Source organism: Urocitellus parryii, chromosome 7 (genome assembly GCF_045843805.1).
Source record: "Urocitellus parryii isolate mUroPar1 chromosome 7, mUroPar1.hap1, whole genome shotgun sequence".
NCBI classification, from domain to species: Eukaryota; Metazoa; Chordata; class Mammalia; order Rodentia; family Sciuridae; genus Urocitellus; species Urocitellus parryii.
Window position 1 is genome coordinate 151,830,221 of NC_135537.1, and position 12,409 is coordinate 151,842,629.

At 45.3% G+C, this 12,409-nt stretch overlaps 1 protein-coding gene across 3 annotated transcripts; it reads left to right on the forward strand.

Annotated features, from left to right (window-relative positions):
- Positions 1-918: 918 nt before the first annotated feature.
- Positions 919-12,133, forward strand: Mks1 (MKS transition zone complex subunit 1). 3 transcript variants are annotated; one of them, XM_026407322.2, is made up of 18 exons: positions 919-1,000; positions 1,394-1,503; positions 2,667-2,737; positions 3,141-3,296; positions 4,317-4,414; positions 4,613-4,741; positions 5,004-5,108; positions 5,745-5,853; positions 6,377-6,433; positions 7,694-7,736; positions 7,981-8,046; positions 9,069-9,139; positions 9,467-9,536; positions 9,635-9,742; positions 10,444-10,577; positions 11,106-11,188; positions 11,273-11,370; positions 11,463-11,644. In XM_026407322.2, the coding sequence occupies exons 1-18, from the start codon at positions 921-923 to the stop codon at positions 11,552-11,554; spliced, it is 1,680 nt and encodes a 559-aa protein (XP_026263107.1). In that variant the 5' UTR covers positions 919-920; the 3' UTR covers positions 11,555-11,644. The 3 variants fall into 3 exon arrangements, with proteins under 3 accessions (XP_026263107.1, XP_026263108.1, XP_077656786.1); XM_026407323.2 differs by having other exon boundaries at positions 9,473-9,536; XM_077800660.1 differs by lacking the exon at positions 11,106-11,188 and having other exon boundaries at positions 11,463-12,133.
- Positions 12,134-12,409: the final 276 nt, after the last annotated feature.

Sequence of the window (12,409 nt, forward strand, 5' to 3'; positions counted from 1 at the left end):
CATAGAAATAAATAAACAGAATAAAGACATTGTGTCCATGTATAATTAAAAAAAATTAAAATAAAAAACTTGAGGCACCCAGGGCTTCTAAAGCCATATAATCAAACTGGCATGAGATTCCTGAATTTAGGGGACAATTGCTTATGCTGTTAGGGAGTAACAGATGTCAAAGATTTACAGCTGTTGACATCCCCACAGTGCTGGGAAGCCAGACTTATGTTGTATTTGATTGATACACCAACAAACCATAACTTCTAAATAGCACTTTGTTGGTATTTCAGGGGGCCAGTGTAGTATCTAAATTGGCTTAATAGCCCAGAACAAATACACCCAGGAGAAGAACCAGTTCATAGAAACACCTTTTCCTTCATTACTGCTGGTTTTCTTTTCTTTTTTTCTTTTCTTTTTAACTGTCAACTTCCTTGGTTCAGTGAATACCAACTCAATGACTAATAAATCTGACACATTTTTTTTTTTCCAAAAAATATATTTTCGTGTCTGCGTAAGTGACCTAACCTTCTGACTCCTTTAAGAAGAATGAGTCCATTCTTTCAGTCACGTCCACCGATTTTCAGGCCAAAGTTTTTATGCATTCAATGGAAGGCAGTGTAGTGGGAAAAGAGGACCGCGAAGATCTCCTGGGTCTGGTCCCCGTCACCATTTCCCCATATATATGAAGCGGGCTGGTGGTGGTGCCTATGTCCTCATCTGAACAGCGCCTCAAGTCCTGTCTTGGGCCGCAGAACCCCGGGAATAAGCGCTCTAGAACGTGGCAGAACGCTCCGCCTGGGCTGCAGCGCCAGGAGCAGCGCAGCGGCGGGAGCAGCGGGTTGCGCGCGCAGCTCCTCCACCTCCGACCCAGCGTCTCGGTTGCTAGGGGAACTGGACCAGGCGCGCTTTCCGGCATCGTTGCGGCGGTCATGGCGGAGGCCGTCTGGAATACCGACACTGGGGAGGCAGTGTATCGCTCCCGGGACCCCGTGTGCAACTTGCGCCTCCGGTAGTTACACCCTAGCCCCGGGGTTGCATGCTTTTAGGCCTTCAAATAATTCGAGCCTAGACTTTTCCTTGTTCTGAGGCCCAGTTCTGCCGACAGTCCTAATCAGTTGCTTCTCGATCTTTGCACAACTCGCACTACCCGGACCCTTCTCCACTCACAGCCTTCACAAGTCCTTTCAAATCTTTGTCGTGCTCAAAGCCCTCAGGGTTCCTGTCCCCAAACTCCTCTCATCCTAACTTCCCGGTAGTGCCCCGCTCCCCACCCTATGAGTTGTCTGCAATCCGCACGCCTTTGCAACTCCACCTCCTCAGTTTTGTTTCCTGATCCACGCTGTGTTCATCTTCTGGTTGAATGTCTTGTAATACAAATTTTGGGCTTCTTTTTCCTTGACAGAGTTCATCTGCAAAGAATCACATCGAGCAACTTTCTTCATTACCAGCCTGCTACCCAGTCTGGGAAGGACATCATAGACTTAGGCACTTTTAGGCCTCATCCAACTGCCAGTGGGTGTTATGGTGGTGATGCCACCTTTTGGGGGTTAGTGAAAGTGTCTGGGGCAGTAGAGTTACCTCTTAAAACAAACCCAGGCAATCTTAATGACTTTGTTGTATTGTGTATGAAAATTGATTAAGATATGATTCCTCTCATCAAGATACTGATCCAAATTGTGGTCAATGTAGTGAAATCACAAACACTATACTTTTGATATGTTGTAAATTTCTCTGGCAACCTGAATACCATCGTGACTTTTTTTTTTTTTTGTCTTAAGAGAAACTGTGCTTCAGATTCTAAATATACACATAAGCACTTTAAAGAACAATTTTAAAATTGAAGACTACTTGAAAAACATGCATTTGAACGTTCAGTTCCTTCTAGCTCTAGCATTCTTGGATTCCCTGAGAGTTGGTTATGAAAGCATGTCAAATAATATCAGCACTAGAGAAGTGATTTGATTAGCAGCTACAGGAACAAAAGATTAAGTATTCTCAGTAGATCTGTTTCCTTGTGGTGACCTTTTGAAGTGTTCTTTTGATTTTCCTTATCCAGGAAGCCAAAAGAGTGAGGAAGAGAGGGCAGAGTGCTTACATAAGGTCATTAGTCTTTCTGCTTTTGTTGTTTCTATTTAGAAGTGTTCCTGGGAAGAAGTATAAGCTGATGTTTTGTGAAACATGTGACTCTGAAAAAGGCAAACTCATCCAGGAGTGTTTCAGATTTGGTTCTTTAAAAAAATCATTTGCTTGCCTTCTCTGTCCTCTCCTGATGCTTGTCTCCTAAATGACAGTGTGATTCTAGATATGGCTTCAGGAAAAGGGTAGGGTTCTTATCTAGCAAATGCAGACAGTTAGGACTAAGGAAGGACTGGCTTTTCGGCATATATCTAAATTTCATTTCCTGACACTGAATTAGATAAAGTATTTTCTATAAAACAAGACCTTTTATTCAGATTAGAGTAATTAAGACTTCAGATTCTAATCTTGGCTTCTACTCATACTCTTTGGAGTCCATCCACAGCCTCTCTAGCCTTTGTTTAGATCAAATGCTTTACAAATTACTGAACTCCAACTGGTTTTGTAACAAATACAAGAATATGGACTTTAGTTATAATCAACTTCAAGAGCAAGAAGTGCTGGTTTGGCTCAAACATTTAACTCTGTTGTCTTTGGAGGTGGACACCGCCCAGATGAAGATGAAGAAGAAGAGATTGTGATTGGATGGCAGGAGAAGCTCTTCAGCCAGGTGAGCCATTGTCACTCATCTGCACATTCTATATCTACCTGTCTGGTGACACATATTGCCATCTGATTTCCAGAAAAACTGTAATGATTTATACTTTCCCCTGTTGTGTTTATGTTGACTGATTGTACTGACTACCATTACTCAGATTTATGATCCTGGGTAAGGTACTTCTTACCTCTGAGCTGTATGCCATCTCTAACAGCAGAGTTGGATTAGACCATCACTATAGCTCCTTCTGGCTTCTAACATTCTTGTATTCCCTGCCCTCCATCATTTAAATAAATAAGAGTTGATTATGGTATGTCAAATAGTATCAACTCTGTAATAATGATTTGATGAAACAGTTATAGGAACAAAAGTTTGAAGTATTCTCAGCAGATCTGTTTCCTTATGGTGACCTCAGTTTGAAGTGGATCTGTACCAAAATGAAGCAGCTTGTCAAAGTCCTTTGGATTATCAGTACCGTCAAGAAATTCTGAAGCTGGAGAATTCTGGTGGCAGGAAGAACCAACGAATTTTTACCTACACTGACTCTGACAGATACACCAACTTGGAGGAGGTATTGTTCTTTATTCAGGTGTCATAACTTCCTTCTTTGTCTTCCCTAGTTCTGTGGCCTTACCAGTTCTGTTTATTAAAGCAGAAGCCTGGTAAGTAAGGGAAAATCCAATAACCTGTCTAGCAACTTCTATGAGCTTCTGGCAGCCAGGCTGAACTGGAATGAGCACAGACTGCAAGTTATGAGGCTGCTATGTGGCTGCTGTTCCCCTCTCTACCTGCTGCAGGGCCTGGGGAATCAGACAGTGTGCAAACTAATAAGACAGTCTGTGAGGTCTAGAAATGTCTAGATGAATTTCAGCCCAAACTCTGAGGGTATGCATTTGAAGAGGAATTTAATGTGCCACAGGGAATGACTTGTCATCATTTTGTCTGTTACGACATACCCTGTAGACCTATTTTACATTTCCTCCTTTGTATATGTTCTGTTTTGTCTTGTCAGAGAGATTTTAAAATCATTGAAACTAGATCCTCTATTTTCTGATTTCTTTCCTTTTTTTTGTCTATTACCCTTTAGGTCTCTATAAGGAGTAGGTATTAAGTGAAAGTTTTTGAAAGATTAACATGCTTTTTTCAGGAATTCTATGGGTTGGGGGCATATAAAATTTGGGTTGTCTGTTTTGGAAAAGCAAATAAAAATATGATTGGTACTCAGTTACCCATGAGAGGATTTTCCACAAAACATTTGTATCCCATTTGGCATTTTCCCAGCCATCTACTTAATTTCAGTGTGTACCATAGAAACTAATCTAACTTTTTATTGGCGTGTGCTCAGAGAATGCAAACCAATTTTAATATTAGCATAAATAACTCTTTGTAAAATTCAAGGACAAAGACATGATAGGAGTCTTCTTTGGGTTGTCCGTGCCTCTCTCCTGTTCATTATTGTGTATAACTGAGGTGGCTGTGCCTGTTACGTTCAGGTCCTGGAGGAGGTTTTAGAAAAAAGACTTCCCTTCAGGTGCCTGGCCCCATGTGGCCCTGATCAGATGACTTTCACAGGGCTACTCTCTTTTCCCAGCACTGTCAGAAAATGACCACTGCAGCCAGCGAGGTGCCGTCATTTTTGGTTGAGCGAATGGCAAATGTCAGGCGGCGACGGCAGGACAAGCGAGGGATGTGAGTGCGAGTTTGTGTGTTGGGGGGTGGCTGCAGGGCTCCTCGCTGTCCTCCTGTGCCAATGTTCTCAGTATTTCCATCCACTGGAGCTTCCCATTCTGCTATGCACCTCCAACCGGGGTGTGCTCCCCTAGGTTCCCCTTCAGGCTTTTCGGGGGAGGGTGCCATGGAAGTGACCCTTTCTGTGGTCCCTCCCAGGGAAGGTGGCATCTTCAAGTCACGCATGGTCACCTGGGAACCCTCAGAAGAGTTTGTCAAGAACAACCATGTCATTAACACCCCTCTTCAAACAATGTACATCATGGCGGATCTGGGACCCTATGGAAAGTAAGTCAAGTCCTCACTGCCAGCTCAGGTCCCTACCCCTTCTATCACTAACCATCCTTTCCTATAAAGGTCACCTGGCGGATATGGGAGGGAGGATCTTCTTTGTGTGTGTGTGTGTGTGTGTGTGTGTATACTCAGAAGAAAGTCTTTTCCCACACTACTCCTCATTATATCCTCTGTCCTCTCCCCTGCATTTCTTCTCTTCTTTCCCTGGAGGAGGCCCTGTGATCCTGAACCTTGATGTTGATTTCCTGGTTTCTAGGCTTGGCTATAAGACCTATGAACATGTCCTCTGTACCCTGAAAGTGGACAGCAATGGTGTGATCACAGTAAAACCTGACTTCACTGGTCTCAAAGGACCCTACAGGTGAGGGGAGGGAGGAAGGGGTTGTGAAGTCTGGCATGCCTTCCCTGGCTTCCCTTCTTGCCCCGAGTTGAGGAGATTCCCAGAAAGTCCTACATATGTTCCAGCTTTCCAATTCCCAAACAATGGTTCACATTTTGTTGTGGGTAATAGGCCATTAGGAAATTGTCAGAAAATGTGCAACTAGCTTGAAAGGGATCTTTTCATTAGCGTAGTGACCTGAAAATGATTCTCCGTACTGCTAAATATAAACAGACCGACCAGAACATGGAGGCGTAAACTCAGTCAGGCCGGGCTGAATTTGCTCATCTCTAGCTGATGTAACAGAACCACAAGTTATAAACTACCTGGGCCAACCTGTCTGTTTTCTAGGTGAGAGGACTGGGTGCCAATGATGTTGTGCTTTAGGATTTCACTGTGACTTTGAGATGGAAATAGGCTCAGAAGCTCTCTAATCTGGTGTGAGGCCCTTTCTGCTCTGCCACTTTGTACCCCTCTCCTGGTCATCTCTAAGGCCACTTTCATCATCATGAATTGACATGAGGTGTATGGCCTGTGACAGCTCATCCCTGGGCTGGATCTGGAGGGTACCTTATCTCTATCATCAGAGGTGGTCCTTTTGTGGTCTTGACCTTACAGAATCGAGACAGATGGGGAGATGCAGGAGTTATGGAAGTATACGATCCACAACGTGTCCTCCCTGGCACAGCCGGAGGAGGAGGAGCGGGAACAGCGCGTGTTCAAGGACGTAAGAGCCAGTTCATTCCAAGCCCCTGTGTCTGGGAGATGAGGCTGCCTCTGAGGAGATGTCAGCAGTTGTTTGGGAAGAGCCTTGCCCTTCACAGCCCTCTTCTGACCTGGAAGCAGACAGAACTTTTGATCTTATCATAATATAGTAAGAATAACAGTGGCCATTTATTTGAGTATTTATCAGGTCCTGTGCCAGGCACTTCACATGCATCAGTTAGGCCTTACCATAGCCCTTTGAACAGGTGAACACTTTTATTATTACCATTTTAGAAATGGGGAGGCTGAGGTTGAAGAGCTAAGTTGACTTAGAGCTTTTAGGTGTGAGAGCCAGGATGCAGCCCCAGACCTGCTGACCCCAGAGCCTCTGTGCTTCACTTTAAAAAGTGTCAGTGGCTGGGATGCTTGGCCCTGCGACTCTCGCTGCCTTGCCCATTATTGTTTCTTTTCTCCCTTCCATTCAGAAGGGAACCCTGGTTTGCTTTGAGCTGCATCTTGAAGTGTGGTTTGGTTTTTTCCCTCAGCTTTATGGCCGACACAAGGAATATCTCAGCAGCCTCGTGGGCACTGACTTTGAGATGGTGGGTAGCATGGCTTCCTGCAATTTTGTAAGGACTGTCTGACTGTGGATAGTAATAGTACCTCTCTTGAAGGTCTCAAAAATATGCTATGCATTATAAAAGAAGGCCAAAAGAGCAGCAGAGTGGGTGTAGTCCTTATTATGTGTTTGAAAACATTGACACAGAACCGTTAATACCTTTTTAATAAGGTCTGAAGGGGTGCACATGTTCTGAGGGTGACTTTCTCTGGGATGAGATGAGGTTGGGAGGTGGCAGATGGGTATTGGGTGGTGAGAAGAATATGTCAGGGATTGTTGCTTTTTAATTCTACAAATTCAGGTGTTCAGGGTTTTTATCAGTGGTAACACATTCATGTATTATTTATAGCTAATTTTAAAAATAAATATTAATATGAAAAATGTCTTTTTCACTCTTCATGTGATATTTTTCCAAACTTCCTCATAGAAAAGGGGTTTCAAATATTTTGGCTCTTAAAAAACAAAAGCAAAACAACTTGGAGAGGTTATTCTAGAGTCCTTGTATGCCTTCCTCATTCCAGGAACAACACTGCTGTCCCCCCACATGCACACTGTAGTGTTGCTCCATCCCAGGGGTTCCACTATTAGATTTGGAAACAAGGAGAACTATTCACTGTTCTCTCCCCACCCCCATAAAAATTTACTTTTATTATTTCATATTGTGCAAGCAACAGATATCCTTGTTAAAGAGTTAGGTAAGACAGAGCTGATTGTAGTGGTGCATGCCTGTAATCCCAATGATTTAGGGCAGGAGCATGGCAAGTTTGAAGCCAGCCTGGGCAACTAAGCAAGACTCTGGCTCAAAAAAAAAAAAAAGAAAGAAAGAAAAGAAAAAAAATAACCATCAAATAAACAGGGAGTGCTGGGTTGTAGCTCAATGGTAGAGCACCCTTGAGTACTGTTAAAGAAAGTTCAACAAGACAGATACACTACTAATTGAAAAAGAAAACTCAATTTCTTGACCTCAGCCATCTAAAGGGTTTCTGCTTCCTATTGCTACTATTGCTTATCTTGGTAACTTCCCATACTACATTGCCCTCCCTGCCATTTAAATTACGTACCTTTCTCCTATGAGTTTTAGAAATGAAGAAAACATTTCTGTGGAGAAATGTCAGGGAGAAAGTGCAGTAGAAAGTGCAGTAGTACATCTAGTGTCTGGTTTTTTGCAGATTTGGGGACAGGGCTGGAGAAGTGCCGGTTCCCTCCACCCCTCCTGATCTTTTCCCTCTTTCTTCCACCTTAGACCGCCCCAGGTGCCCTCCGGCTTTTTGTAAATGGAGAGGTGGGTAAGTGAGATCTTTTGATGCTTGGGCAAGAGTCCATTGGAGGGGTGGGTTATCTGTGCCACCCTGGGCTACCCCATACCTTATGATGTCTGCAGTACTTGGGAAACTTGATGGGTCTTTCCTGGACATACAGAGGGTTCCTGGCCCTCTGAAGGTCTGCTTTCAGAACTTACAGGCCTCTGAGTGCTGAGGGCTGAGGGTGGTAGCACAATAAGCTGAAACAATTTCCTCTTTTCTCTCTTAGTTTCCGCCCAAGGCTACGAGTATGACAATCTCTATGTGCACTTCTTTGTGGAATTGCCAACTACTAGTAAGTGATGTTCATAAGTCTCTCCTTCTGTACCCAGTCTGACAGTTCTAGAGGCATTCGATCAGGCTTCTTTCTCCACTCCTCATTCAAGTTCATGGATCACTTCTATATTGCCAAATCCAGTGGTGACTTTCCCCTTACTTAACCTCCCTGAAGAATTTGACACTCACTTTTCTTTGTTTGGTACTAGGGTTTGCACCCAAGAGTGCTTTACAATTAAGCTACATCCTTGGCTCTTTTTTATTTTGAGACAGTCTTGCTAAGTTGTTGAAGGCCTCCCTAAGTTGCTGAGGCTGGCTGTAACACTCTTCACACACACTGCCATCTCTCGCCTAGTCAATGCATCCTTCCTGACTTATCCTCTTGCTTCCTCTCTTGCTCCCCTTTGCAGTTCCTTTGCCACATACACCGTGGCCACACTGAGCTTTTAAAAATGCAAACAACCTGTGTCTCATTTGAGTGGGAAAAACCAAGCAGCTTCCTCACTCACTCAGCATAAACTCAGTCCTCATACCCTGAAAGAGCTGGTTCCCGCTTATCTCTCCCCTATAACAGTCCAGTTATTCTTCTTTTTCTTAAACATTGCCAACCTCATTCCACCTTAGGCCTTTTTAGGACCATTTCCTTTGAAACTTTGGGCCATGTCTTCGCTTGGATGGTTTCTCTAGAGTTTAAGTCTCATCCTGTCTCTTCTGAGGCCTTTTCTTACCCCCATTCTAAATAGGCCTCCAAGTCACCCTGTGCCTTTTATTTGTAGTGTAGTGCTCATCACCACCTGATAGTCTGTTATGTCTGGTCTGCTCTTCCCCCACATGCACACTGGAGTGTTGCTTCATGAGAGAGAGGGCTCTTTTCTATCTGGTCAGCAGGACAGTCCCAGGATACATTAGCACATAGCAGGCACTCAGCAAATAGTAATGGGTGATTGAATAAGTGAATGAGTAAAGCAGCTACTTTCTTTTTTTCTGAAGGGCTTGCTCTCCTCCTAGGTGAGCTTACTGTGTCTGGTCTTTGGCTTTCAGACTGGTCAAGCCCAGCAGTCCAGCAGCTCTCAGGAGTCACACAGACCTGTGCCACCAAGTCCCTGGGATTGGTATGGAGGATGAAGGAGGGTATATGGAAGGGAAAAACGGTTTGCTTCTGAGGTGACGTTTGAAGCTATTTCAAGCTAACAACACTGAGGAGAAGTCTGAAGTTAGGCCTCACCCTTCTGTGTGAACTGTGCAGGGGCTGCCTGGCCTCTCTTGGTCTTTTTGAAAATGGCAGAGGCTTTGTTTGGCTGTCCCTTTGCCTCTTAGCCTCTTATTTCCCACTGGGGTGATAATTTTTCTTTTTCCTATGCAAAGGTAACCTTGTCATTAGCCACAGGGAGAACATATTCCAAGTGAGGCCTTGCATACCCTATGACACTCTTTTTTAGGACAAGGTGGCTTACTTCTCCTACCCGTTCACATTTGAAGCTCTCTTCCTCCATGAGGATGAATCTGCTGGTGAGTAGCTCAGCAGTTGATCCTGGATCTTGGTTCTCCAGGCCTGTGCTCTCTTGGTGAAGGCCTATGACCTGGACGCTTCCCTTGCTTGTTCCCAGATGCACTCCCAGAGTGGCCTGTGCTCTACTGTGAGGTCCTCTCACTGGACTTCTGGCAGCGGTATCGTGTGGAAGGCTATGGAGCTGCGATGCTGCCTGCCACCCCAGGTAACCTCTTGTCCCTGCCCTTTAGATGGCCCATATGCCCCAGGTCCTGGGAACAAGTCTAACATTCCCAAACGGTTTGAATGCTACTGGTGAGAAGTAAGAATAATTAGGAATCAGAAGCATCTAATCTGAAAGAGTCCTTGTTCCTTTGAGGAATTTCTTCCCCTTCCATTAGAGACAGCTAAGTGAAATTAGAGCTAGCTTTCCTGGGACCGAGCAATCTGGTGGTCTCTGTTATGTGCTCTGGGCTCCTCTGGTTGGATTTACAGCCTCTAGGGAGAAGCTGTGTGGTAGGTGGGCTCTTGGCGTTTGTTTAGCCAATGACTCAGCATTTGTTTTTCAAATAAAAACCATGGTTAATGAGTGCCAGACATCATGCTAAATGCTTCTCATTCTCCCAACCACTCAGTAAGGTGTAGGTGTTGACATTATTTCCATTACACTGAATGAGGAGAAAAGGCTCAGGAAGGTTAAAAAACTTGTCCTGGCCACACAGGTGAGCACCTACAGAGGTACGATTTGAATTTCTGTCTGATTGGTTTCCAAGTACATGCTGTTAACCACTGTGATATCATACATCAAAGGTCAGGTTGTCATTGACCAGGAGTGTGAGCAGCATCAAGGCCTGTGTCATTGCTGGGGAGCCATTGAAGGGCCACATGCCCTTCACAGATCTGGCCCCATTCTCTTCCCTTGCCCAGGCTCACACACCCTGAGAGTCTCCACTTGGAGGCCTATGGACCTTGGCCCTGTGGCTGAGCTGAGGAGATTCTTCATCGGTGGTTCTCTGGAGCTAGAGGACCTGTCCTATGTGCGGATACCAGGAACCTTCAAGGTGACTTGCCTCAGGGAGACTTTATGTTGGGAAGTTCTGTTCCTATTTCTATTCTGTAGAAGGTGGGGTCTGGGTTAAGGTCACTCTCTTAGTTGTTCATCACTTCACTATTACTTTGACCCTTCTTCCCGTGGCTTAAACTGGAAATCGTGGCCACATTTTGAATGAGGTACAGATATGTACACTGCCATCCTAGCAGGTCTCTTAGAGATTTCCTCTGGTCACTGTCGGAAGATCTGGCCCCTTCTTCCTCCTATTACTGAAGGACTCGGTAATCAGATGTGATAAGGAGTCAAAAGGGACATGTAACCTGCTATTCTCAATAAGGTTGTAATACTCCCTGAGTTACAGTTAGGAACATGGTGCTAGCCTTGCAGTATATGAATGGGGGCGGGGTCTGAATGATGGAATGAGGTTTCCCAACAGCTGCTCTCCCCAAGAATGAGGATAAGAATGGCAGTGAGGTTAGCAAGGCTCTGAGGGTCTACAGTCTACTGAAACTGATGCTGTTTCTACTATGTGCCCCAGGGGGAGCGCCTGAGCCGCTTTGGACTCCGCACAGAGACCACAGGCACCGTTACCTTCCGTTTGCACTGTCTGCAGCAGTCCAGGTAAGTGACCCTGGACCTCTGCCTCGGGCACCTCATCCCTGAAGGCTGAAGAGCAATGTGGCCATATGATGGGCTTCCCTGCAGGGCCTTCATGGAGTCGAGCTCCCTCAGGAAAAGAATGCGGAGTGTGTTGGACCGTCTGGAAGGATTCAGCCAGCAAAGTTCCATTCACAATGTGTTGGGTAGGTTCCTCCCTCCCCAGCTGCCACCTAGAGTCAGAGGGGCCCTGTTCCTTCCCACACCTCACTATATGCAACATCTCCTTTCCTTGCAGAGGCCTTCCATCGAGCCCGGCGCCGCATGCAGGAAGCCCGAGAAAGCCTCCCCCAGGACCTTTTGAGCCCCTCAGAAACCTTGGTCACCTAGCTCACTGCTGCTGTGGCCTCTGGCGCAAGAGGACAAGACAAGGGATATGTGAGGCTGGTGTTCTCCTGTCTCTTCATCTTTCTTAAAAGAGACCACATTGGCCTGCCAAGAACTGGAAGAGCCTGGAAATTCCTAGGCTGGCCCCTCTGCCTAGTCTTTATCAGGGTCCTCTTCCTGCCATGTAGAAAGAAAGCAGGAGCCCTATGTGGCCCCCTCTTTATATTTTAGCTCCTATAAATGGACATCACAACAAGGCAGGCTTTTTGGTCAGAAACTGGTTTGGATTGACCCCATAACCTAACCTTGACACAGCCTCTTTTCTGGCTTGTCACATAGTCTCACTAGCAGAGGGTTGCAGAGATCTCTGGTTTCACAGCATTTAAAAATGAAGGCTTCTTTCTTTCCAGAAAGGAGGAGGGTAAAGAGAGATCTCAAATCCCTGGCTGGTGAGTTTCAGGGCAGCTTCATTCTACTGCTTGGGGCTTGCTGAGTTTAGGATATGACTTATTTATGGAATGAATGAAGGCTGAAGGCAGTTCCCAATCCTTTCTACTAGATGGGTGGTATCTATTATTATGGTTTTTGCACATAAAAACTATTTATATTGACTGAAGTTCTGTGGCTATTTCTCTGCTCAGGTTGCCGGCCTGATTGAGCTATTTGTAATGTTGGCGCCCTAATGCCTCCACCCTTCCCCTTTCCCTTCTTTCCCTGATCCATAGTGTTTCTTTCAGCTCTCTTAATTCAGCCTCTAGGAGTGACTTCAAGATGAGTGCCAGCTTGCATCTTAGGAGTGCTCCTCTTCAACATCTGGGCAAAGCTTAGGACTGAGTCCTCACCCTCCCCAGCCCAACA